Source organism: Pristiophorus japonicus, chromosome 2, assembly GCF_044704955.1.
Source record: "Pristiophorus japonicus isolate sPriJap1 chromosome 2, sPriJap1.hap1, whole genome shotgun sequence".
Classification (NCBI taxonomy): Eukaryota; Metazoa; Chordata; class Chondrichthyes; family Pristiophoridae; genus Pristiophorus; species Pristiophorus japonicus.
The window spans coordinates 46,868,499-46,890,748 of NC_091978.1; the positions used below are offsets into that span (position 1 = coordinate 46,868,499).

Genomic DNA, 22,250 nt, shown 5'->3' on the forward strand with positions numbered 1-22,250 from the left:
CTACCTCTTTTGGTCACCTGTCCGGATATCTCCTGATAACATAAAAAATAGGAGCAAGAGTAGGCCATACGGCCCCTTGAGCCTGCTCTGCCATTCAATAAGATCATGGCCGATCTGATCATGGACTCAGTTCCATTTCCTCACCCGCTCCCCATAACCCTTTATCCCCTTATCTTTTAAGAAACTGTCTATTTCTGTCTTAAATTTATTCAATGTCCCAGCTTCCACAGCTCTCTGAGGCAGTGAATTCTACAGATTTACAACCCTCTGAGAGAAGAAATTTTTCCTCATCTCTGTTTTAAATGGGTGGCCCCTTTTTCTAAGATCATGCCCTCTAGTTCTAGTCTACCCACCAGTGGAAACATCCTCTCTGCATCCACCTTGTCAAGCCCCCTCATAATCTTATACGTTTCGATAAGATCACCTCTCATTCTTCTGAATTCCAATGAGTAGAGGCCAAACCTACTCAACCTTTCCTCATAAGTCAACCCCCTCATCCCCGGAATCAACCTAGTGAACCTTCTCTGAACTGCCTCCAAAGCAAGTATATCCTTTCGTAAATATGGAAACCAAAACTGCACACAATATTCCAGGTGTGGCCTCACTTATATAGCTGTAGCCTCATCTCAATCCTAAATGGCCAACCCCTTATTCTGAGACTGTGACCCCTGGTTCTAGACTCCCCAGCCAGGGGAAACATCCTCCCTGCATCTCCTCTGTCAAACCTTGTAAGAATTTTGTATGATTCAATGAGATCACCTCGCATTCATCTAAATTCTAGGGAATGTAGGCCTAGTCTAAATCTCTCCTTATAGGATAATCCTCCATCCCAGGAATCAGTCTGGTGAACCTTTGTTGCACTCCCTCTATGGCAAGTATATCCTTCCTTTGGTAAGGAGACCAAAAGTGTACACAATACTCCAGGTGTGGTCTCACCAGGGCCCTATATAATTGCAGTAAGATGTCTTTACTCTTATACTCAAATCCTCTTGTAATAAAGTCCAGCATACCATTTGCTTTCTTACTGGCTTCCTGTAACTGCATGTTAACTTTCAGGTGATTTGTGTACAAGGACACCCAGGTCCCTGTAAACACCAACACTTCTCAATCTTTCACCGTTTAAAAAATACTCTGCTTTTCTATTTTTCCTACCAAAGTGGATAACTTCATATTTCTCCACATTATGGGCCCAAGTTTCCACACGAAAAAAAATGGGCGCCCCTCCGAGCTGGGTGCCCGTTTTTCGCGCCTAAAACGGCGCCTAAAAAAAAACTAGCGATTCTTGTGCGCTTTGCAGCTCCTTGTCTGCCTGGCGCGGTGCCCAGGGGGGCAGAGCCTACACTCGCGCCGATTTTGTAAGTGGGAGGGGGCGGATACTATTTAAATTAGTTTTTTTCCTGCCGGCAACGCTGCGCGTGCGCGTTGGAGCGTTCGCGCACGCGCAGTGTGAAAAAAACATTGGCACTAGGCCATTTTTGTAGTTCTTTGTAGCTGTTTAGATTTTGAACATTTTTTTATAAAAGTACATTGCCATCAGCTCTGAGGCTTCGTGTAGCACTGAGAAGGCTGCAGGAAGCCTCAGAAAGTTGAGCCAGCCGTTTCCCGACGACCTCCCCCTTTTGCCGTCGGGAAATGGCTCCTCAATTTTTGAGGCTTCCTGCAGCCTTCTCTCTTTCCCCCCCTCTCCCTCCCCCCCCCCCCCGCGTTCGGTCGGCTCCCTTCCCTCCCCCCCCGCGTTTGGTCGGCTCTCTCCCTCCCGCGTTCGGTTGGCTCCCTTCTCTCCCCTCCCCCCCCCCCCCCCCCCCTCCCCTCCCGCGTTTGGTCGGCTCCCTTCCCTCCCCCGCGTTCGGTCGGCTCCACCCGCCCCCCCCCCCCGCGTTCGGTCGGCTCCCCCCCCCTGCGTTCGGTCGGCTCCCTCCCGCCCGCGTTCGGGAACGGCTGCCTCGTTTTGTGACGCTTGCTGCAGCATTCTTCCTGGCTGAAGCACTTTCACACAGGTCGGAAGATGGTTTATTTAATCTTTTCTTTGCTTATAAATGTTTATTCAGGTTGGATTTATTTGTATAATAATTGTATAAGTATAAATAAGGATTTATTGTAGAATTTAATGAGTTCCCCATCCCCCCACCTTGTTCTGGACGCCTGATTTGTAACCTGCGCCTGATTTTTTAATGTGTAGAACAGGTTTTTTCAGTTCTACAAAAATCTTCACTTGCTCCATTCTACTTTAGTTTGGAGTACATTTTCACTGTGGAAACTTTCAAATCAGGCGTCAGTGGCCGGACATGCCCCCTTTTGAAGAAAAAATTCTGTTCCAAACTAGAACTGTTCTACTTGACTAGAACTGCAGAAAAAAAAATGTGGAGAATTGCGATTTCTAAAATAGTCCGTTCTCCACCAGTTGCTCCTAAAAATCAGGCGCAAATCATGTGGAAACTTGGGCCCCTTATTCCATTTGCCCACTCACTTAGCCTGTCTATATCCCCTTGAAGCCTCTTTGTATCCTCCTCACAATTTACATTCCCACCTAGCTTTGTATCATCAGTAAACTTGGATATATTACATTTGGTCCCCTCATCCAAATCATTGATGTAGATTGTGAATAGTTGGGGCCTAAGCACCAATCCTTGCGATACCCCACTAGTTCCAGCCTGCCAACCCAAAAATGGCCCATTTATTTCTGTCCATTAACCAATCCTCAATCCATGCAAGTATATTACCCCCAATCCCAAGCAAAGCCACTGATTTATGGTTTTTATTGAAGAATGGATGGAATTGTGGAAAATCCCAGTACAAATCCTGGAATCCTGCATCATAAATAAAAATTGAATTTGACTTAATCGGTTCCTGTAAACCAGTGCTTATAATAAATAAATAAATGGAACTGGGGAATGTGATTCCTCCACCCCCCCAAAAAAGATATTGGTAAAGGTTCCTAAATTACACGAAACAACATTGATTGAGTTATTCAGTCACTGTAAACTTACTGGCTAATAAACAAGTGCATAAGATCGTGATATTGGAACAATAGTTTTGAATTATAAAGAGAAAAAACGTGCATTTATGTAACACTTTCCCATGCTGTCAGGATGCCCCAAAGCACTTCACAGTTAAATAATTACATTTGAAGTGCAGTCACTATTATGTAAGCAAACCAGATGATAGTTTTGCTCTGTGGTTTATGATTGAATTTGAACCCATAATTAGATTACAATCTTGCAATTCCTTGATATCCATTATTCAGTATCAAGTATGACTGAGTAAATTGAGTGACTGACTAACTCTGTTTCCTCTTGTGAGATGACAGCTGACAGATTTAATGTGCTTGTGAGTTTTGGGGAAAAAAACATTTCATTTATTTTTCAAGCACAGAGCAACTGGATAGTTGCTTGATGTAACTACGTCATTGTGATTTAAGCAGCAGGTTTTAAAGCTCGTGATAATTGTGCATGAATTGTATTGCTACAATGATAGTTCTTCTCCACTAGAGGGAATGGTACTACTTTCTCAGGAGGCCGAGAGCATCTCATGGCACTGATGTGCAAGATGGAGTCTATCAAACCATAGCCATCGGCATAGCCATTTTATCTACACTCGATCTGCCAGTGCTTGATTGTGACATAATGCAAACCGTGTAAAAATGTTCCATTTCCCAGTTCTTTTATTACATGGGTTTCTTATCTATATTTTGGGGATAGCGTTCAACAACAACTTGCATTTATATAGCGCCTCTAATGTAGTAAAACGTCCCAAGGCAATTCATAGGTGCATTATTAAAGAAAATGTGACACCGAGCCACAGAAGGAGATATTAGGACAGGTGACCAACAGCTTGGTCAAAGAGGTAGGTTTAAGGTGCGTCTGAAGGAGGTGGAGAGGTTTAGGGAGGGAATTCCAGAGCTCAGGGCCTAGGCAGCTGAAGGCAAGGCCTTCCAATAATGGAGTGATGAAAATTGGGAATGCGCAAGAGATCAGAATTGGAAGAGCGCAGAGATCTTGGAGGGTTGTAGGGTCAGAGGAGGTTACAGAGATGGAGAGATTTAAAATCAAGGCATTGCTGGACCAATGGGCAGTGAAGGTCAGCGAGCACAAGGGTGAACGGGACTTAGAGCATGTTATGGTATGGGCAGCAGAGTTTTGGATGAGCTCAAGTTTACGGAGGGTGGGAGGTCAGCATTGGAATAGCTGAGTCTAGAGGTAACCAAGGCATGGATGTGAGCTTCAGCAGCAGATGAGCTGAGGCAGGGGTGGAGAGGGGCGATGTTAAGGAGGTGGAAGTAAGTGGACAGGATATGTGGTGGGCAGCTCAGCTCGCTCAAATAGGACCCTAAGTTGAGAAGACCGGCCAGGGAGTGGGTGGAGTCGGTGGCAGGTCTTCCCAATATTTAATTGGAGGAAATTTCTGCTCACCCAGTACTGGATGTCCGACAAGTGGCGTGACAAATCAGAGGCAGCAGAGTGGTCGAGAGAGGTGGTGGTGAGATAAAGCTGGATGTCGTCAACATGTGGAACCTAATGTTTTTTTCGGCTGATGTCGCTGAGGGGCGGCATGTAAATGATAAATAGACGGGGGTGGTGGGGGTGGAGATAGATCCTTTGGGGACTCCATCGGTAATGGAGCGGGAAGAGAAGCCATTGCAGTAGATTCTCTGGTTATGACTGGATAGAGAGGAATGGAACTAGGCAAGGGCAGTCCGTCCCACCCAGCTTGACGATGGGGGAGAGGCATTAGGAATATCACCATCTTCCATATTTCACTGCCCAGGCTGTCCAGCTGAGACCTGACTTTCTGAAACAAAGAACTGTGCTGACAACTTCCACAAAACCACTGAAAAGTCCAGCCTCTGTCACAGGGCATGTGGGAAGATTGCAGCTGTACTGTGAGGATGATGTGACAAAACCTTGCGACCAGACTAGAACTGTCAGAAGGCATTAGTGTGCATGGCAGTAGACCCCTCAACTCGCTGGAGAAATACCACCAACGATGTCTCCGCAAGATCTTACGAATCCCCTGAGAGGATAGACGCACCAACGTCAGTGTTCTCGATCAGGCCAACATCCCCACCATCGAGGCACTGACCGCACTCGACCAGCTCCGTTGAACGGGCCACATTATCCGCATGCCCGACACAAAACTCCTAAAGCAAGCGCTCTACCCAGAACTCCTACATGGCAAGCGAGCCCCAGGTGGGCAGAGGAAACATTTCAAGGACACCCTCAAAGTCTCCTTGATAAAGTGTAACATCCCCACTGGCACCTGGGAGTCCCTGGCCAAAGACCGCCCAAATTGGAGGAAGAGCATCCGGGAGGGCACTGAGCACCTCGAGTCTCATCGCTGAGAGCATGCAGAAAACAAGCGTAGGCAGCGGAAGGAGCGTGCGGCAAACCAGATTCCCCACCCACCTTTTCCTTCAACGATTGTCTGTCCCACCTGTGACAGAGACTGTAATTCCTGTATTGGACTGTTCAGTCACCTGAGAACTCGTTTTTAGAGTGGAAGCAAGTCTTCCTCGATTTTGAGGGACTGCCTATGATGACATGGCGTAGCTTGGCTGCAACAAGAATTGTCCCTCCGCATACAAGAACCCTAAGTAAATGAGCGTTGTTATTTCAGTTCAGTTCTTGACACAAAACTGGCCTAATTTAACATCAATGTTAAGTTGTAATTTAACATAAGAATGGCTGGTGTAGGAAATTGATATCTCACACCGGAGGAGTAGAAGGTGCTGGTCTGTGTTTGGAGTTAAGGCACAGTGTCAGCTCTGAGTCAGAAGGTTGTGGGTTCAAGTCCCACTCCAAGGACTTAAGCACATAAATCTAGATTGACACTCCAGTCAGTGCTGAGGGAGTGCTGCACTGCCGGAGATGCTGTCTTTCGGATGGGACGTTAAACCGAGGCCCCCGTCTGCTCTCTCAGGTGGATGTAAAAGATCCCATGGCACTATTTCGAAGAAGAGCAAGGGAGTTATCCCCGGTGTCCTGGCCAATATTTATCCCTCAATCAACATAACAAAAACAGATCATCTGGTCATTATCACATTGCTGTTTGTGGGAGCTTGCTGTATGAAAATCGGCTGCTGCGTTTTCACATTACAACAGTGACTACATTCCAAAAGTACTTCATTTGCTGTGAAACACTTTGAGACATCCAGTGGTTGTGAAAGGCGCTATATAAATGCAAGTCTTTCTTTTATTGTTTGGATGGGAGCTGACCTAACTGCTTCCTGGTGACCCTTCTGCACATAGTGAAAAAATGTTCAGCCCGATGGGAGTGAAATTTCAGCAAGTGTAATGGTGTGTCTTGTTTTAAGGGATTTACTGAAGGCAGATGCCGATCTCACTGATGCAAAGGGGAAAGCAGAGTGTAAGAAACAGAATTTGGAATTCTTCAGAAAAAAGATGAAGGAATGGAGCATACTGAGCCAGACTTTAGAGGTCAGTGTTACGGTGTCAGGTCTTGTTGCCAGACATACTTCTTACCTACAGCCACCCCTGGGATGAGTTCTATCAGTCTTCGGGTGGGGAAGGGTTATAGAGAGTACCGAGAATTCTAGAGGTCCAAAATTTTATTTTACGTTTAGGCTGTTGATCATGCCCTGTGTCCCAGTTCAAAGGCTGATTCTGATCAGCTTTAATGCAAACAGTGGATTGCATTTGATGTTCTGGGGGATGCTTTAGGGGAACATTGAAAGTGCTAGAATTGGTTTCAGTTGGGAAGGGTAGAGATCGGCCTGGGCTCATATTCCTCATTGCTATCCAGTGAGTCCTGCTGGACGTACATGTATGTAGATGTTGGGTCAGACCAGCATCAACTTGGCTCTAATGTCTTCTCTTACAGTCAAATTGCCAGCTGACCATCGATGTCCTGGATCACCTGAAACAATAACCACACGGGGAAAGCTACCAAACCCACGGACCCAAACCTAGAGGGGAAAAACTTGACTGGAGTGGAGTAGTCCACCCACTCCAGCTAAATTTCTCCCTTCTGAAACCAGACACTAGCTGGGAGGATATTGTGAGCCCAACAGTGTGAGGGAGCTAGATTAACATCAGTGGAGGTGCAGTTATTAATGCTATGTTATTTTTAAAGTTGGAAATTTAGCCCATTTTATTAATACGGCGATAGAATTGTGCAATACATTATCAGCAGGACAGCAGAAACCAAAGCTATGGCAGTTTTGTAAACAATGGACTTAATGAGTTCCCGTTAGGAAACGAAGGCTGTTAGTTCCAAGATTGCAATAGGATGAAATATGCCCTTTGGTCAGAAGCACTTGTGATATCCCGCTCCGCGTCCCAGTATTTTTACCTGATGCCCTCCTCCATCCTTCTTCCCTTGCTGTTCTTTGCTTTGCACCTTACCGTGTGGGAAATAGCAGGCGTGAAAACCTATTGTACGATAACAGACTCTTGTGCTGGTGTCCTTTTTTTTTCCTGTTGTTGTAGCTGCCTGAACTGCGAGACTTTGAAATTTTACTTTTAAGTTGTAATATTTGACTCTCCACTTTTCTTTTGAAAGGCTGACCTAAGGCAGGTTGGATTTGACGCGAATCTGGATCACCGGTCGCTGGTGGAACTCTCCGAGGTGGGTATGAGAGTGTAAGTAATTGAAAAGATTAAGTCCTGACCACTGCAAGTGCTGGTCATTGTGAGGTTCCTTTAAAGAAAAAGTGATTTCATCGTTCGAACAATGTCATTGTGACAAGTGGAGCAATGAATCCTTCTGTGCAGCGGTACTGAGGGCTTGTCTCATTGTCCAGTGTGCTGCACACTTGGTTATCCATTTGGCATGTGCCCCTATCAGTAGAGCCAGGACTTGCTCTCTCGAGCTGTGTGATTAGATGGCAAAGGGCAAAGAATCCAGGCATTCAGTAGTAAATCTGACCAACTCTTTATCTTGATTTTACCTCTTGGACCTGTGTGGCAGCAAGGTGGCTGGGGGCAGAGAAAGTGCCGAGTAGCCACAGAGGATTATCAGTCTGCATTGTGTAGTCACCAGATCGCTTTCTCTGCCGAATACTGATTAGGGAGTGAGGGGTGTGATGTGGAAGAAAACTGGGGTCGCTGAGACTGATTGCTCTGTGTGTTTGCTTTCTAGAGGCTGGAAAGTGTGAAGAAGGAAGTTGAATCTTTGACTGCCAAACTGACTTCCTACCGTGACTTGACGCCTGTAAGAGCCTTGTGTTGAATTGGTTTCATTGGCAAGATTAGGAACTAAATAGAATAGAGGGTTGGAAACCTGTCCAATTGAAATTCTCGCCCTAATGCTTTTTCTCTCGCGCAACTTCTTTACGATTCAATAAAATGTGACTTCTAATGCTTTGTTTTTGTGCGCAAGTAACTCTCTTTTTTGGGGGCTGTTGAACTTGTTTTTTGCAGAATCTCTATGCTGCCAAAGTGAAAATTGAGGAAACAAAACTGGAGCTGGTAAGTGTTTACCTCAACGAAGACTTTTACTTAATATTTTTTTGTTTAGTATATATGATTTTTTTTTTTAGGGCCCCAACGATGCCACAAAAAAAGTTGTAAGTTTCCCTGTGTTAACTTGTGAATGTGGCCCACATTGTCCTTAAGCTCTGTGGGTGCAGCCTAAGATCTGTGCCAAAAAGATCGGGCTGCCAGGGTAATGCGGGCTGAGGCTGGAAAGTGAAACATACAAGATATTCTGGCCAGCTCACAGCAACCTGCACAAGCACCTTGCAGCTTACCAACATGAAAATATTAAAGAGTCTTAGTGCCCAGGTCAAAAGGGTGGACAAACCAGACCAATAGCCCCAGATTAAAGTTAATTCAAGATTAAAGACAAAAAGGAGATTGTTACCATACTACAGAACCGGTAAGTAAAAGAGGTTATAATAACCCACTCTCTTTCTCTTTCTCTCTCTCTCTCTCTCTCTCTGCCGCTGCAGTCCGGGCCATGGAACCTGCACTGATCCTGCCCAGAAGGTTTTTCACAGTGGACACATACGCCATCTTAAAAAAAATCGGAGTTGGCCAAACTTGCATAAATAACCAGAATTGGCGTGGGTGGCAGGTTACACCCCCAATGAGGTGAAAAATCGTAGCCTAAAAAAAACTAACCTAAGTGAATTACGCGACGCAGAAACTTTGGGGAAACTTGGAGATTTTAAATTACTCTCAAAAAAAAACGGTGCATGCCAAAAACACAGCACAAATAATTGGGGAAAATTGAGCACTTTAATTCTAGTATGAGCAGGTTTCAGACTTGAGAAGCAACACTTGGTTGCAGATGTAAAACAATCTTTAAAGATGCTGGGTGCTATTCCGCCACACCCTCTCATCTGCTACTGGGTCTTCCCTCACTCCCTTCCTCATCCCCCATCAAGCTTCCAAGCCTACTACAGCCTATTTCCTGATCAAAAACAATTAAAATCTGATTGTCCTGAGCCTATCCTTACCATAGATAAAAAAGCAAATGTGTGGTTATGTTTACATATATATAAAAAAGAGAATACGAGGTTTACATATATAAAAAGGAGAATTATGAGGTTAACGTATTAATTATTTACGAACCGTTTATTTTTCTTCAAAGAATAATAATTAACTTTTAAACTTAATTCCTACCTTGTTCAGTTTAGTTTCCAGTCTCAGCCTCTGGTAAAACTGATCTCTGGTCAAGAAGCTTGGGGACAGGCTGATCCCAAATTTCTGTCAATACTACTCTGCAAATGGTCACCGAGGTGTGCAGGATCACTGCGATATCCCCCCCCGCCTCCCAATACACATGGTATACCTTTATTGGGTGATTAAACTGACATTCTAGCAATAAGGGATGTGTTTGTACTCCTTTCCTGATTCTCCTCTGTATCCAGAACTGCTCAAAGTCACAAGAGTTGTACTTTTGTCTGAGTCTGAACTAGACTGTTCGCGACCTTGGTGTCATATTTGACCCTGAAATGAGCTTCCAACCACATATCCGCAGAATAACCAAGACCGCCTATTTCCACCTCCGTAACATTGCCCGTCTTCGCCCTTGCCTCAGCTCTTCCGCTGCTGAAGCCCTCATCCATAGATATAGATATAGACATAGACATAGAAAATAGGTGCAGGAGTAGGCCATTCGGCCCTTCGAGCCTGCACCGCCATTCAATGAGTTCATGGCTGAACATGCAACTTCAGTACCCCATTCCTGCTTTCTCACCATACCCCTTGATTCCCCCTAGTAGTAAGGACTACATCTAACTCCTTTTTGAATATATTCAGTGAATTGGCCTCAACAACTTTCTGTGGTAGAGAATTCCACAGGTTCACCACTCTTTGGGTGAAGAAGTTTCTCCTCATCTCGGTCCTAAATGGCTTACCCCTTATCCTTAGACTGTGACCCCTGGTTCTGGACTTCCCCAACATTGGGAACATTCTTCCTGCATCTAACCTGTCCAAACCCGTCAGAATTTTAAACGTTTCTATGAGGTCCCCTCTCATTCTTCTGAACTCCAGTGAATACAAGCCCAGTTGATCCAGTCTTTCTTGATATGTCAGTCCCGCCATCCCGGGAATCAGTCTGGTGAACCTTCGCTGCACTCTCGCAATAGCAAGAATGTCATTCCTCAAGTTAGGAGACCAAAACTGTACACAGTACTCCAGGTGTGGCCTCACCAAGGCTCTGTACAACTGTAGTAACACCTCCCTGCCCCTGTACTCAAATCCCCTCGCTATGAAGGCCAACATGCCATTTGCTTTCTTAACCACCTGCTGTACCTGCATGCCAGCCTTCAATGATTGATGTACCATGACACCCAGGTCTTGTTGCACCTCCCCTTTTCCTAATCTGTCACCATTCAGATAATAATCTGTCTCTCTGTACTTCATCTGCCATGCATTTGCCCACTCACCTAACCTATCCAAGTCACTGCAGCCTCATAGCATCCTCCTCGCAGCTCACACTGCCACCCAAATTAGTGTCATCCGCAAATTTGGAGATGCTACATTTAATCCCCTCGTCTAAATCATTAATGTACAATGTAAACAGCTGGGGCCCCAGCACAGAACTTTGTAGTACCCCACTAGTCACTGCCTGCCATTCTGAAAAGTACCCATTTACTCCTAATCTTTGCTTCCTGTCTGCCAACCAATTCTCAATCCACGTCAGCACATTACCCCCAATCCCATGTGCTTTAACTTTGCACGTTAATCTCTTGTGTGGGACCTTGTCGAAAGCCATGCTTTTGTTACCTCTAGACTTGACTATTCCAACGCACTCCTGTCTGGCCTCCCACATTCTACCCTACATAAGCTAGAGGTGATCCAAAACTCGGCTGCCCGTGTCCTAACTCGCACCAAGTCCCGTTCACCCATCACCCCTGTGCTCGCTGACCTACATTGGTTTCCGGTTAAGCAACGCCTCAATTTCAAAATTCTCATCCATAATTTTCAAATTCCTCCATGGCTTCGCCCCTCCCTATCTCTGTAATCTCCTCCAGCCTCACAACCCCCCCAAGATATCTGCGCTCCTCTAATTCTGCCTTTATGAGCATACCTGATTATAATCGCTCAACCATTGGTGGCCGTGCCTTCAGCTGCCTAGGCCCCAAGCTCTGGAACTCCCTGCCTAAACCTCTTCGCCACTCTACCTTTCTTTTCTCCTTCAAGACGCTCCTTAAAACATACCTGTGACAAAGCTTTTGGTCACCTGTGCTAATTTCTACTTGGTGTCAAATTTTTATCGCATAATACTCCACGAAGCACCTTGGGATGTTTCACTACATTAAAGGCGCTATATAAATACAAGTTGTTGTTGTTTTCTAATTTTATCATATTTTTCTGCATTGTGCTCATTATCTACTTTATCCTTCTCTCTGGGGCTGCATCTGGTCCTTGGTTCTTTTGGTCTTCCCACAGGTAAGGTGGTTAAGCTCAGCATGCGGGAGTCACAAACCAATATCCGACTGCTGCTGTGTGGTGACGCAGACTTATGCCCCTCTGCTTAAAGAGGATCTTTTTCATCTGGATTCTCTTGGAATCATACCGGATCATGTGGCCCAAAAGGTCCCAAGTTTTGCTTGTGCTCAGTAAACCGATTTTAACTGGAACAATTGGCCTCTGATGACCTGATCTGAGGACATGAAAAATCAGTGTCTGATTGCTACCCAGTCGGTGTGCGTGTGTGGATATAAGGTGTGGGATTGGCTGTGATATTCTTCACAATGGGAGAGTCTGTTGACATTCACTGGCTAGGCCAGATGTTTTCAACTTGTGTGTGGGAGCTCTCTGCAAATATTAACACACTTCTGGGGGCTCATGTCCTAACTTCCAAAAGATCGTGTCAGCAAACCAAAGGAAAACAATTCTGTCATTGCAGAAAACCTTTTTTTAAAGTGCACTGCTGCATAAATATAATGTGCTTGTAAATGAACATATTCAGAAAATTGATGACTGTAAACTCCTTGGGGATTGGAATCCCGTTTTGAAAACAAAAGCTCTCGGCTCCCCTCTAAGCAATGGGCACGGCATTTGAGTGCAGCTAGTAGCCAAGGAAACAAAACCCAGCATGGGACTGCACCTTTAGGACAGAAGAGAAAGAGGAAGTAGAATACTTGCTATTATGGGTAGGTAGGGTACGGTACTAGAAACATAGAAACATAGAAAATAGGTGCAGGAGCAGGCCATTCGGCCCTTTGAGCCTGCACCGCCATTCAATGAGTTCATGGCTGAACATGCAACTTCAGTACCCCATTCCTGCTTTCTCGCCATAACCCCTTGATCCCCCTAGTAGTAAGGACGACATCGAACTCCTTTTTGAATATATTTAGTGAATTGGCCTCAACAACTTTCTGTGGTAGAGAATTCCACAGGTTCACCACTCTCTGGGTGAAGAAGTTTCTCCTCATCTCGGTCCTAAATGGCTTGCCCCTTATCCTTAGACTGTGACCCCTGGTTCTGGACTTCCCCAACATTGGGAACATTCTTCCTGCATCTAACCTGTCTAAATTTTAAACGTTTCTATGAGATCCCCTCTCATTCTTCTGAGGTTAATTGAATCATTGAATGACGCAGCACGGAAGGAGGCCATTCGGTCCATCGTGCCCATGCCGGCACTTTGAAAGAACGATCCAATTAGTCCCACTCCCCTGCTCTTTCCACATAGCCCTGCAATTTCTTTCCCCCCTTCCAAGTATTTATTCAATTCCCTTTTCAAAGTTACTATTGAATCTGTTTCCACCACCCTTTCAGGCAGTGCATTCCATAACTCGCTGTGGAAATTATTTTTTCCTCATTTTGCCTCTGGTTCTTTGACCTTAAATCTGTGTCCCCTGGTTGTCGGCCCTTCTGCCACTGCAAACAGTTTCTCTTTATTACACTATCAAAACCCTTCATGCTTTCGAACACCTCTATCAAATCTTCCCATAACCTTCTCTGTTCTAAGGAGAACAATACAAGATTCTCTACTCTCTCCACATAACACGACCCGCATCCCTGGTACCATTCTGCTCCAGGTACCATTTACCTGGTAGATCTCCTCTGCACCCTCGCCAGGGCCTTGACATCCTTCCTAAAGTGTGGTGCCTAGAATTGGCCGCAGTACTCCAGTTGGGTCCTAACCAGAAGTTTCAGGGATGAGGGATTACAGTTAAGTGGATAGACTAGGGAAGATTTTCTCCTTGGAGCAGAGAAGGGTGAGAGGAGATTTGATAGAGGTGTTTCAAAAAATTAAGGGTGTAGATAGAGTAAATAAAGAGGAACTGCTTCCGATGGCTGAAGGGTCGATAACCAGAGGGCACAGATTTAAGGTTGCCAAAAAAAATCAGGTGACACGAGGAAAAACTTTTTTGCGCAACGAGTGGTTAGGATTTGGAATGCACGGCCTGAAAGGGTGGTGGAGGCAGATTCAATAATAGCCTTCAAAAGGGAATTGGATAAATAATTAAAGAAAAAAAAATTGCAGGGATATAGGGAAAGAGCAGGTGAGTGGGACTAACTGGATTGCTCTTCGAAAGAGCCGGTGCAGACTCGATGGGCCGAATGGCCTCCTTCTGTGCTGTACTAACATGAGGGAGAAAGGTACATAAGAACTTAAGAATTGGCAGGAGTCGGCCATTTGGCCCCTCGAGCCTGCTATTCAGTAAGATCATGGCTGATCATCTACCTCAACTCCACTATCCTGCACTATCCCCATATTCCTTGATTTCCTTAATATCCAAAAGTCTATCGATCTCTGCTTTGAGCCTCCACAGCTTTCTGAGGTACAGAATTCCTAAGATTCACTACCCTCCGAGTGCAAAAGTTTCTCCTCATCTCAGTCCTAAATGACTGACCCCTTATTCTAGACTGATCCCAGCCAGAGGAAACATCCTCCCTGCATCTACCATGTCAAGCCCTGTAAGAATTTTGTATGTTTCAATGAGATTACCTCTCATTCTTCTAAACTCAAGAGATTATAGGCCTAGTCTACTCAATCTCTTCTCATAGGGCAATCCCCCCATCTCCGGAATCAGTCTGGTGAACCTTTGTTACACTCCCTCGATGGCAAGTATATCCTTCCTTGGAAAAAAAAAAGACCAAAACTGCACACAATACTCCAGGTGCGGTCTCACCAGGGCCCTATATAATTGCAGTAAGAAGTCTTTACTCTTATAAAAGTGTAAGAGTACCGTTGGACGGGCCAGATCGTCCGCATGCCTGACATGAGACTCCCAAAGCAAGCGCTTTACTCGGAGCTCCGACACGGCAAGCGAGCCCCAGGTGAGCAGAGGAAACACTTCAAGGCACCCTCAAAGCCTCCTTGAAAAAGTGCAACATTCTTTGGGAATCCCTGGCCCAAGACCACCCAAAGTGGAGGAAAAGCATCCGGGAAGGCGCTGAACACCTGGAGTCTCTTCGCCGAGAGCAAGCTGAAGCCAAGCGTCGACAGCGGAAGGAGCACGCAACAACCCAGGCCCCCCCCAATCTCCCGTTCCTCCAACCACCGTTTGACAGAGATTGTAGGTCCCACATTGGACTCTTCAGTCACCTGAGAACTCATTTTTTAGTGTCGAAGCAAGTCATCCTCAACTCCGACGGACTGCCTATGATGAATTAATATAAAGGTATAGAAGTATATGCTGATAGGTTTAGATGAAGTAGGGTGGGAAGAGGCTCATGTGGAGCATAAACACTGACATAGGCCAGTTGGATCGAATGGCCTGTTTCTGCACTGTTAATTCTATATAGATTTATTCTGTTGATATCAAGCAAAGGATTCACTTGGTACCACTGGGACTCCCCATAGTGGGTGCCATTGGCAGCTGGTCGGAAAGCTGCTCGATAACTGACCCTCACTTTTGCTCTCTACGCTAGGTTAGAGGGAACCTGCTGTATATTAGTTATTGTGAGCTGCAGGAATGACACTCTGCGTCTGTTTCTGTTTAATTGAGCAGTTTCTCGTAGATGTTATTTGTTCTGTGATGAACAGCAGCAAATAAACTGGAGAGAGCTCTGCAAAAAGACATGAAAAAATGTCAGATATAATCTTAAAAATAATTTTAATTCTCTTCCAGAAAAAAATTGATGGTCTTCTTGCTGAGAAGATGGAGGATCTGGAGTGTGTGATGCCTGAACTGAGTCTACTCCAATGAACTGCAAACTGACAACATGAAGCATCTATGACTTCACTATTTCTGTGCTTGTATCTTTAATTAGCAGTCTAATACAATGGAGTATATATATATTTTTAAGTTTGCAATGTTAACGATAAGTTCTAACAAACTCACGAGGTTGGATCAGTAATGTTTATATGAAGTACAGCTAGAATCATCCTTTTGTGAGCGAATGGTATCTGTGGATGACATTTAAGTGTGCCAAAGCTTCATAAATAGCTCATCAACTGTTGACTCCCTTGATAAAATATGTCGCCTTGCTGTAGCTATTGTTGTGCCAGCCTACAGTGAAGCCTCTATGGGGGGTCATGTGGTTTCCATAATAGGTTATTCCCTGTTGGCTCCATAGTTCTCTATTTAAATTACTGTGGCTGGCGAACCCAGGGTACAGATTTAAAGTTTTGGAAGAGCCAACATTTCATCTTTTTGAGTTCCTAATGGGAGTATACTTCTCTTCATCTCCCCTTCTCATTTTCGTCTCCATTTTCTCCCCCTTTTCTACCAAGTCTGAAGGATTGGGTGTGATCCTCATGTATCTTATGAATTAGTGCTAGCGGGTTGCATTATGATGAGGAAGGGGGCATCACAGCCAAGCTTGATTCTGTCTTCACATGCAACTCTTCTAGCATCAGTCACTGTTAAACAGGAAGAGGAAATCGTTTATTTTCCCATAGTTGAGAGACATGGGCTAATTACAGTGCTCCCTCAGTTGGCTCAGCACATTGCTGATTGAACTTGGTCCCTTCCCGATTTTTATGCTCAATCCTATGCGGCATTGTGTAGTTACTTACGGAGCTATTAGGGAATGTATTCTTTCATGTCTCTACATGTGGAGACATTGCCTTGTCTCTCACTGTCTGAACACTGGTATGAATGGCTTGTTTTAGATTTCTTGAATCTATACAATGCCTATTATGTTCAGTAACATAGAACAGAGAAATTGTGTAGCAAAGGAATGGTGCATGCAGCATTGTGCAAAAGTAAACAAATATGACTGCAATAGGTAACTGTTTTATGGCAAAATTTGAATGAGTATTTACCCTCATGTTTTGAAGCTGTGCTTTACCATAGGATGTATGCATACAAGAATGAGAAAATACAATTCAATCCTTTTGAAGTTCATCTTTTTTATCTTGGCTCTCCTATTCCACTTGACAAATTGTTCCAAACATTTGAGTAAAGTCCTCCTCCCTAATTATTGTTTCTAACATAACAAAGAAAAAAGATGATTTTTAACCCTACCCAGTCTGTTCTGAAGATTGAGTTGCATGTTTGGGACCAGGCTGTTTATAATGGCATCTGAACTAATATTATTGTCAAGTGAACCTGCTACAATTTTGTGATTTAAAAAAAACATTAACACAAAATCTGCCATATAAGTAAGAAATTATGTTTTATTTTCTCAACATTTGAAGCCAGCAGTCAATTTGTGTTATTGTGCTATAGTGATTCCTACTTTAATTTATTTAGAATGGCTGCAACATCACCCATTGTTGTCAGAAATTTGGATTACTGCACACAGTTTGATCATGGAAGTTCAACACAAAATATCAGTTTTGATACTGTGTCTGTCCCAGTCTTGGAACATAGATCAGTGTAATCAAAGGACTGGTATGAAATACTAGTAGGTGTACACTTGCGTCCTTCTATAATTAGGGTTTTGAGTAGTGGGTGATGTCCTCTTTGATTAGTGTTGGTGGTAGAAATGCTAATATTGTAGTATGTCAAATGAAAAGGGAAAACAACTAATTTCGACATGGTTAGATTAAGGAGACTGCAACTGCACACTTGTCTTTGGTTGGACAATGTCCCAGGAAATACATAGATGCAGTGACACATAATAGCCTTCCTGTGGCATTTGTAATTTTACTTGACCCGAGGACAAGAAACAAAACAGGCTGAGGAAGCTATTTACTAAAACTCAAAATTTAAAAAAAAATACCCAGTCTGTTGATGTGAATACACAAAATGTTTGCTCCCAGTTGCTTCTTAACTGGATGCTTTAAACTATCAAATAAAGGGATAGCGGAGAGGTACTATAAGTACTGTAAGTGTATTTCCCTTCATATAATGTTTGGGTTAGGTAGAATATATTTCTCAAATAACCATGCGCATTTTGAAAATTTAACTGATTTGGCTTTTAAAAAATTCAAGATGAACTATTTCCCTATAGGTAGGATTCAATATCTCCATCTGAGATGTGTGATCTTTCCTTCCCTTGAGAAACTGCAGGTGTCAGCAGGATTAATGTGTAAATGAATAATACAGTACTGTATTTTGTAACGCTACCATGAATCTGAATGTTGATGCTAATATAGTTGAAACCTGATATATGTTGCTCTGTTTTACTGTGAAATGTTATGCATGGATTGGGATTTTTATAATTTACTAAGGATAAAAAATAAATTAACTTTGCAAATCTTAGTTCTGCATTCCATTTTAATCATTTGTTCTGCATTCCATTTTAATCATTTGTTCTAAAAACAGAAAATGCTGGAAATCTCAGGCAGCATCAGGTCTCTCGCCACAGATGCTGCCTGACCCGCTGAGATTTCCAGCATTTTCTGTTTTTATTTAAGATTCCAGCATCCACAGTATTTTGCTTTTGTATTCATTAGTTCAGTGTTTACAATCCATACACACACACACACACATGGTTTGCTTCAATGTTTTGGGTGGTTTGTTGAGAGGCTGATCTGTTTTTGGGGGCACAAAAGATAGCTGTGGATATTTGCAGCAAACTAAGGAGGGGAGGGGTGTGATAGAGGAAATGTTAGGAGCTGGGGAGTACATTAAAATGTGGACTTGAAGCAGGGACAGGGGTGAACTGTGGCTGTACATCCATTGTCTGTAAGTGACAAAAGAAAAAAAAATCTCAGCTTGAACAAAATCACCGTTTACAAGTCACAGTGAATTTCCCGATTACATTTCCAGGGCCACATTATGCCCTTTTACCTGGTGACAATAACTCTTGTAAAAATACTTATTAGCAAAATGGTTTGTATAATTATTGATTTCCCCCTCTTCCCCCCCCCCCCCCCAAAAAAAAAATGATGGAATCTAAGCCTAAATTAAACGGAGAGGCTTTCTGTCTATGGATGAAATTACAAAATAAATCAGTTCCAAAGTAATTTTTTGTGAGAAAATGTTTAAAGAAAATGCTTCAGTCTTAAAATGGTGGCAATGAGGTTGCAATGCACAAAGCCAGAGCTGGAATGTTGCTGTGGTAACGGCGAGAAGGAGGAAGCGGTTCCGGGTGAGAGGCGGGTGACCTTTCGCTCCTGGAGCGGAGAAGCCGGCGCAGAGTCGGCCATTTTGTGAGAAGACTGAAGCCGCACACGGAGGAGGGCGAGCCCCCCCCCCCCCGCCGCCACACTACACTCCAGCCGCGACCATGCTGTCGGTTCGCCTACCAGCGGCCTTCTCGCGAACTCTGCTCCGACATGTCGTTCGTGTAAGCGATCCCCAGAATTAAAATTGCAGCCTCAAGGGACCGGAAGCTCGGGTGCAGTCTTTTTTTTAAAAAAAACCCCGATATCCCGAGCCGCAGCCTCCGCCATTTTGGAAAGGCAGCTGGAGGTGCGGGGAGAGACTTTGAAGCGAGGCCGCAGCCGCTGAGATTCGGGAGATTGGTTTTTACTGACTTTTGTTTTTGTCCGACGGAAAGACCGCCCTTCCCCCGCGCGATGAGTGACCGCGCGCAAAGCCGGTGAGACAGCAGTGCGCAGGACCGGAAGTGAGAGGGCTTGTTTTGAGAGACGCAGATACAGAGCTCGAGACGGTAAGAAACCGGGGGGGAAAGGAGGAGAGAGAAGCAGGCCTGTATTCTCCAGGGTTTAGAAGAATGAGAGGCGATCTCATCCAAACATACACCATTCTTACTTGATAGGGAGGATGTTTCCCCTGGCTGGGGAGTCTCGAACCAGGGGTCACAGTCTCAGAATAAGGGGTCAGCCATTCAGGACTGAGATGAGGAGAAACTTCTTCACTCAGAGGGTGGTGAATCTTTGGAATTCTCTACCGCAGAGACCTTTGGAGGCTCAATCTTTGAGTGTATTCAAGACAGAAATTAATAGATTTTTGGATATTAAGGAAATCAAGGGATATGGGGATAGTGCAGGCAAGTGGAGTTGGTAGAAGATCAGCCATGATCTCATTGAACGGTTGAGCAGCCTCGAGGGGCAGAATGGCCTACTTCCGCTCCTAATTCTTATGCTATTATGCAATTAGGGAGGAGAGGACAAGGAAGGGAAGGGGACGAGAGAGATGGGGGGAGGGAGAAGATGCGACAGGATGGCGGGGAGAGAGGACAACAAAGAGGGGAGGAGGGAAAGGCGAGAGAAGAGGGGGGAGGAAGAGGAGAAAGGGGAGGAAGAGAGAGAGGACGGGGAAAAGAGGGGAATGACTGGTGGTGGAAAAGGTGAGGGTTTGTATGGGAGATGGGAAATCAAAGGTGCAGGAGGAGAGAGGGAGCTGCAGAGAGAGACACAGATGAATGAGGTGATGGATTAAATTAGATATGCTCGGGAGGAATAATGGGCTGGACATATGCACTGAGATGTATAAACATAAAGCAGAGACAGGTATATACACACACTGAGGCTGACACACACAGCAGGGTCCGATATGCACTGGCTCAGAAAGCAGGCTTGGAGAGAGACATGCACACATATGCACATAGCAAATGTGAGGCAAGCCTGTGGACAACGAGGGAGAAAGAACAACTTGTTTCTGTAGTACCTTATTACACTCAAGATGTCTCAAAGTACCATGCATAATTAATTACTTTGAAGTGCACTGCTGTTATGTAGGCACAATCAACAGTAATTCTGCACACCAAACTCCAACTAACAGTAATGAGACACAATCTGTGTTTGAAATGTTGACTACGACACTCGGCGAAGTCTGTTTTTCTTCTAGCAGTGTCTTGGGACCTTTAATATCCGATTAAGAGAGAAACTTTGAGATTGAGATGTACACGCTCCAGGAACTGGAAGGCCAGAAGATAGTGGGGGAGAGACGGGCAGGATTGCAGGGGGAGACAAACTGAGCAGACAGCTAGATAAGCGAAATCTATTCAAACATACAGAAAAGCCAAAATACAGGCGGCCTTGGAGCAAAGGGGGTCAAAGATATATGTTTTGAAATGGGGAGAGAAAGGCTTGGTAGAGACACGCATATGGGTAGGGAAGGGGGAGAAACAGAAAAGGAAGGTGGTGTGCGGGCAGATGGGCTCAGAGAAGGAAGTCATAAAGTTTTACAAGTTACTGGTTAGTCCTCAGCTGAAGTATTGTGTCCAATTCTGGGCACCACACTTTAGGAAGGATGTCAAGGCCTGAAGAGGTTACAGAAGAGGTTTTCCAGGATGATACCAAGGGTGAGGGTGTTCAGTTATTTGCAGAAATTGCTTTTGTTCTTTTCGGAGCAGAGCAGGTTACAGGGAGATCTAATAGAAGTATTCAAAATTATGAGTTGTTTTGATAGAGCAAGTAGGGAGGACAAAGTGAAAGACATGAAAGAGAATGCAGAATCAGGCAAACATATGGACAGACAGAGGTGGAGGAAGACGAGAGAGTGTCACACACCCACGCTCCAGGGGACAGTGAGGCAAACACACACAGGACTGGAAACGAAGATATGAGTTTCAATAAGAGGCAAGAGATAGAGAAACCGTTTTGGGAATACTTAGAGATGGGCGAAGAGAGAAAGAATCGGAGAGACTTGCATACATGCAAAGGTCGGCCTTGGGCAGACAGAAAAGGAAGGGGGAAAAAAAAAATTGCATTTATATAGCCCCTTTTGCGACCTTGGGACGTCCAAAAGCATTTTACAGCCAGAAGTACTTTTGAAGTGTAGTCACTGTTACGATGTAGGAAGATGTGACAGCTAATTTATGTACAGCATGTCCCATAAATAGCAATGAGATAATGACCAGAAAATCTGATTGTAATGTTAGTTCGGGGATAAATATTACCTGGAGAACTCCCCTACTCTTCAAATAGTGCCATAGGATATTTTATATCCACCCAAGAGGGTAGACTGGGCCTTGGTTCAGTGTCTCATTTAATAGATGGCACTTTCGACAGTGCAGCACTCCCTCAGCAGTACGCTGAAGTGACAGTCTGGATTATGTGCTCAAATTTCTGGAGTCGGACTTGAACCCACAACCTTCTGACGGAAAGGCAAGAGTGCTACTGAGCCCAAGACCAAGAGAAAGAAAGATATGTGAGCAAGCTTGTAGGTCTGGGGACAGAATGATGCAGTGAATGAGTCACAGGACTGGCTTGGAGAAAGTTAGCCACAGGCAGGTTAACTCATAAAGAAACAGTTGTGCCTGGTACGGAACAACAGAGAAAGAGGGGATGCCCTTTGTGTGGAAAAGTTGGGGAGGGAGAGATATGCCTGAGATACACTCAGACAGAAAGACAAGTAATACAGGCCTAACATTGATAGGCAAGACATATGAAATCAAATTGGGCAAAGAGACAAGATAGAGATAGACACTCTTATTGTGAGAGAGGCAGGCATGCTTGGGGTGAAAGCCCAGGAATAGAGGAGAGCGATGTAGGAACGGAAAGGGAGGTAGGAGACCTGGGAGTAAAGAAATGACAGTGGTAGGTGAGCACAGAAAAAATAGGCCGAGGAATAAATTGAGAGA

At 44.5% G+C, this 22,250-nt stretch overlaps 2 protein-coding genes across 6 annotated transcripts in view; both read left to right on the top strand.

Annotated features, from left to right (window-relative positions):
* Nucleotides 1-18,003, top strand: part of haus1 (HAUS augmin-like complex, subunit 1) — a 67,175-nt gene extending 49,172 nt beyond the window's left edge. Inside the window, exons 5-9 of the mRNA XM_070866929.1 lie at nucleotides 6,311-6,434; nucleotides 7,519-7,584; nucleotides 8,098-8,169; nucleotides 8,379-8,426; nucleotides 15,494-18,003. Coding sequence (XP_070723030.1) covers nucleotides 6,311-6,434; nucleotides 7,519-7,584; nucleotides 8,098-8,169; nucleotides 8,379-8,426; nucleotides 15,494-15,571 — 388 coding nt within the window. The 3' untranslated portion in view covers nucleotides 15,572-18,003. The remainder of the gene's footprint in view (nucleotides 1-6,310; nucleotides 6,435-7,518; nucleotides 7,585-8,097; nucleotides 8,170-8,378; nucleotides 8,427-15,493) is intronic.
* Nucleotides 18,004-18,931: 928 nt separating this feature from the next.
* Nucleotides 18,932-22,250, top strand: part of ark2n (arkadia (rnf111) N-terminal like PKA signaling regulator 2n) — a 95,886-nt gene continuing 92,567 nt past the window's right edge. For 3 of the 5 annotated variants that reach the window (XM_070866931.1, XM_070866930.1, XM_070866932.1), the window contains exon 1: nucleotides 18,938-19,373. The gene's annotated coding sequence lies outside the window, so the exon portion shown is untranslated. Of the gene's footprint in view, nucleotides 19,374-22,250 lie in introns of all 5 variants that reach the window. The other 2 variants (XM_070866933.1, XM_070866935.1) reach the window with 2 other exon arrangements.